At 42.0% G+C, this 4,727-nt stretch overlaps 1 protein-coding gene across 1 annotated transcript; it reads left to right on the forward strand.

Moving 5' to 3' along the window:
* Positions 1-690: 690 nt before the first annotated feature.
* On the forward strand, positions 691-2,261 carry LOC129905261 (uncharacterized). The gene is made up of 3 exons (XM_055980698.1): positions 691-733; positions 851-1,698; positions 1,740-2,261. The coding sequence occupies exons 1-3, from the start codon at positions 691-693 to the stop codon at positions 2,259-2,261; spliced, it is 1,413 nt and encodes a 470-aa protein (XP_055836673.1).
* Positions 2,262-4,727: the final 2,466 nt, after the last annotated feature.

Consider the following 4,727-nt stretch of genomic DNA (forward strand, 5'->3'; position numbering starts at 1 on the left):
AAATAAAGGCATTACAAAATTATTTCTTAAAGTAAATGGTTGTGTTTTTTATTTAAACTGGAAATTTTATATATTACATTTTTTGCTATTTTTTAATAAAAACAAGACGTTAAACATTTTTCCTGCGAGCCTTTTTAAGAACAATTTAAAAACATTTTATAAACAATTATAAACATTTTAGTGTTTGCTGTGTGTGCAAAAATAAAATTACGAAAAAAGTAAAAATTAACAAATTTTCAAGACCATTCGCGAATTAATTTAAATTGCATTGACAATAATCAATTAAATAAAGTGAATAATTTAACTTTTTCTTAAAATCTAATTAAATTAAACTTAAAAAATATCTTAAATATAAAAATTAAAAAAAAAAATCCGTGCGCGTTGCAATCGAAAGCGTCAGCGGAGCCCCAACAACATTTTTTATTCAACATCAACAAGACGGCAGCAGCAGCAGACAAATCAGTAAGTCTTGCACAAATTACTTTAAACTTGATTTCATCTGATTTTCTGTAAATTAAACATAAAATTTTAATAAATAATATGGCTGAAACTAAAAATTTTAAATATGGTGAACTTCAAAAGGGTATTTTAAACAAAATTATTAAAGATCTCACCAATTTAAAAAAAGCTCCTAAAGAACGAAGGGTCCCGGCATATGCTTCAGGTCGTCTAGCAAAATTAGAGGACGACATGGTAGCATCGAAAAAGTACCACGAAGGCATCATCGGTGCCGGTATGCTAGAGGAGCATTTAAAAAAAGAAGAGTTGGTTGTTGTATACGAACAAATCTTTGATATTTACCTCGAGTATCGGGCAGAATTGGTAGAAGCAATGTGAAAATCAACACCAGTCAGTGGGGCGTCTTTAAGTGGGGGTATTCAGGCATCAACAGGCCAAACGTCATCGCAATCGGGGATCCGACTTCCACGCATCGATCTACCAAAATTTGATGGATCGTATGTTACAAGGCGTGGTTTCCATGATCGATTCCTAGCTCTCGTTCAAAATAACAAGGCTTTAGATGACATCGATAAACTGCATTTTTTGCAGTCCTGTGTAATTGGAGATGCCAATCGGTTTCTGCAGAACATATCAGTGGAAGCAGCTAATTACAAGAAGGCTTGGGAGCCTTTAGAGGAGCGTTATGACCACAAGCGCATTCTGGTGCATATTAAAATGCAAACTCTGTTTGGTCAACCTTCTCAAACTCGAGAAACTGCTTCTGGTCTTCAAGAGCTTTTGTACACCACAAGAGAATGCTACCTTGCTCTTGAGAATATGGACGTTCCGGTGTCTAGCTGGGACACAGTGTTGATTTGGTTCATTCTCCAGAAACTTCCCAGTACCAGTCAAAAGCTGTGGGAAGAGAAGTTAGGGAATCGAAAAGAATTACCCAAATTTAAAGAATTCACAGAATTTTTGGAGACTCGTTTCCAGACTCTTGAGGTTGTGGGCCAACAGGAACCTGGTGCAGCAGGCCGAACCAAGAACGAGCTACCCGTCAACACCAAGCCACGTTTCCAGCCTGCAAAATCGAAGAGTTTCGTTGTGAAGCAGTCAGCCAAGCAGCCTTTCAAGCCAGTACCGAAGATGAACAAAGTGGAGCAGTTGGTATGCAAGCTATGCAACCAGGAAAAGCACGCGTTGAAGAGATGTCAGCAGTTCCTGAATATGGACAATGTGCGACGAAGAGATGTCGTTCGTAGGTTAAAGGTCTGCGAAAATTGCCTTTCTTATAGACACTCTCTCCACGATACCCCAGTTCCAGTCTCTACCATTTCTGTCAACAACGACATAACACATTGCTGCAAATTAATCAGTCGAATTCCAGCACACACACACCACAACAACAACCACAGCCTGCAGCTACTTCAGCTCAGGCTAATATACCCAGCTCGAACGCGTTACAGTCGTCCGTAAATCCGAACGCGCCTGAGTTCCAGCCAATGGGTCAACAACAACAACAAAGTTTTAACTACCACACGTCGCATTGTGATCGTTTAACAACACATCTAGCGACAGCAGTTGTTAAGGCCCGAAGTGCAGATGGCCGGCTACGCCTTTTACGTGCTCTGATCGATACTGGGTCAGAAAGATCTTTCATCACAGAAGCTGCTGCACAACTGCTGAAGCTAGAAAAGCGGCGTACCATGGTCGAGGTATCCGGGTTAGGGTTGGTCAGCAGCGGCAAAACGCATAACTCCGTTGAAGTAAGTCTTCCCCGATCCGAAACTTTGTGCGGACTACACAAAGTGCATTAAGGAGTACGGAGACTTGAAACATATGGAAGAAATAGATTCAAATGACCCGGTTTTGGCCACCCCTTTTCACTATTTCTTGCCACATCATGCAGTGTTTAAGGAAGCAAGCTCCACTACAAAGCTGAGAGTAGTGTTTGACGAAGCTTCAAAAGCTTCGGATGGGAAATCCCTCAACGACCGTCTTCTGGTGGGTCCAAAATTGCAGACTAACATCATATATCTAGTTCTTAGATGGCGGACTCACCGAGTCACATTTACGGCCGACATAGAGAAGATGTACCGCCAGATTTTGGTTAGTTTCCCAGACCGATACTTTCAGCTGATTATGTGGAGAGAGCAGAGAACATTGCCATTACGAATTTTCAAAATGAACACCGTAACTTTTGGAACAGCGAGTGCTCTATATCTTGCCATCAAGATCCTGAAAAAAGTAGCTGATGATGAGAGCGACAATTTTCCGAAAGGGGCAAAGGTGGTACGTGAAGACATGTATGTCGATGACCTGATCAGTGGTGCCGATTCGATTGAAGAGGCACGAAAGAAACGTGATGAAGCCAGCCAACTTTTAGCGTCAGCGGGATTCAATTTAAGAAAATGGACCAGCAATGTCAGGGAACTTGTCGAAGACATTCCAGTTCAAGACCGGGAACTCGATTTTGAGCTTCCATTTAATCTGTCCAACCACGTCAAAAGCAATCACGAAAAGGTCAATATTATCGACCATAGCCAAGCTGTTCGATCCAATTGGTTGGATCTCACCATGTGTCGTAACTGCAAAAATTATAATGCAAAGACTATGGAACCGTGGTTGTAATTGGGATGACCCAATTCCAACGGCTTTAATGAAAGAATGGGAAGCTTTTCATCGAGGACTTCCTCTTATCGAGCGACTTCGAATTCCCAGATGGACTCATATAAGTCCGACCAACATGGCGATCGAGCTGCACGGATTTTGTGACGCTTCAATGAAGGGCAGCAGTTTACGTATGCGTTCTTGATAGCAATGGCAACATCCACATCAATCTTATTTTGTCAAACACAAGAGTGGCACCAAGCAAGAGAACAGTTACTCTGCCACGTCTTGAACTTTGTGGTGCAGTAGTTTTGGCGCAACTATTGCAGTACACTATGGAAGTTTTGGCGATTCCAAATGTCTAAATCTACGCTTCGACGGACTCCACAATAGCTCTAGCCTGGATAAGAGCTACTCCTGCTAAATGGACCACATTCGTGTCCAATCGAGTGTCCGAAATCCAGCGTTTAGTAGGGATCGATTGCTGGGGACATGTTGGTACGCTTCATAACCCAGCCGATCTGGCGTCCAGGGGTGTACTTCCTTCAGAACTTCAGTTGCTGCAAGCTTGGTGGAATGGTCCAGATTTTCTGCATCGCAAATGGGATTTCGATTCTCCAGATCAGCCCGTTGAAATCGACACTGAAGAAGAAAAACGCACGGTAAAGGTACTGACTGTACATTTGTTAGAAGGCGACAATATACTTCAAGCGATTTTTAATTCTTCGAGTCTCCTGAAAGCAACCAGAGTCATCGCTACGTGTGTCCGCTTCATCATTAAGTGTCGTCCTAAACTATATGGGATCATTACCGGCTCATTTTATCCATGGGACTTAAAATTAGCTCGTCTTCTCATGGTCAAAGTTGCCCAAAGTGAAATGTTTGAGACAGAGTTAAGCTACGTCAAGGCAAATTCTAAAATGCCTAAAAGTCTGCGTTCATTAAACGCATTTATTGATATAGATGGGATCTTAAGAGTTGGGGGTCGTTTAGAGAACTCCCTTTTATCTTACGATGCTCAATACCCCTTACTACTACGGAACAACCACCACTTCCCAACTTTGGTTGTCAGAGAAGCTCATAAAAAAAACGCTTCATGGCGGTATTCAACAGATGATCAGCTATATCAGACAACGATATTGGATTGGGCTAATCAGAAGAAGCGTCAAGTATCAGTTGTTCAGGTGTTTCCGACAAAAGGCATCTGAAATGCAGCAATTAATGGCCTTTAATTACCCTAGAGTGCAATTAAAGGCCTAGCCATACGCTAGAGTGCGTATGGCTAGGCCTTTCAGCCATACCGGGGTCGACTATGCAGGTCCCATTGACATTAAATCATGGAAGGCACGTGGTGCGAAAATCCTAAAAGGATATTTCGCGGTATTTATTTGTTTGGCAACAAAGGCCATTCATTTGGAAGTTGTATCCGATTTGACAACCCAAGCATTTTTGGCCGCATTCCGCAGATTCACTGCAAGAAGAGGAAGCTGCCAGCATGTCTACAGTGACTGTGGAACGAATTTCGTTGGAGCTAACAACGAACTAGCGAAGATGTTAAATGAAGCAAAACACGACTTTAAAGAAATTGCGACAACCCTAGCTTATGGTACAAATTGGCACTTTATTCCCCCGGCTTCTCCCCACTTTGGTGAATTATGGGAAGCGGGTGTGAA

This window comes from Episyrphus balteatus, chromosome 1 (assembly GCF_945859705.1).
Source record: "Episyrphus balteatus chromosome 1, idEpiBalt1.1, whole genome shotgun sequence".
Taxonomy (NCBI): domain Eukaryota; kingdom Metazoa; phylum Arthropoda; class Insecta; order Diptera; family Syrphidae; genus Episyrphus; species Episyrphus balteatus.

What these genes read in the sequence shown, in the direction of transcription:
- LOC129905261 (XM_055980698.1), top strand. Translation starts at nt 691, where the DNA reads ATGGTAGCATCGAAAAAGTACCACGAAGGCATCATCGGTGCCG. An exon ending in CGAAGGCATCATCGGTGCCG is followed by an intron (nt 734 to 850) that starts GTATGCTAGAGG and finishes AATCAACACCAG; the next exon opens with TCAGTGGGGCGTCTTTAAGT. An exon ending in ATGTGCGACGAAGAGATGTC is followed by an intron (nt 1,699 to 1,739) that starts GTTCGTAGGTTA and finishes CCTTTCTTATAG; the next exon opens with ACACTCTCTCCACGATACCC.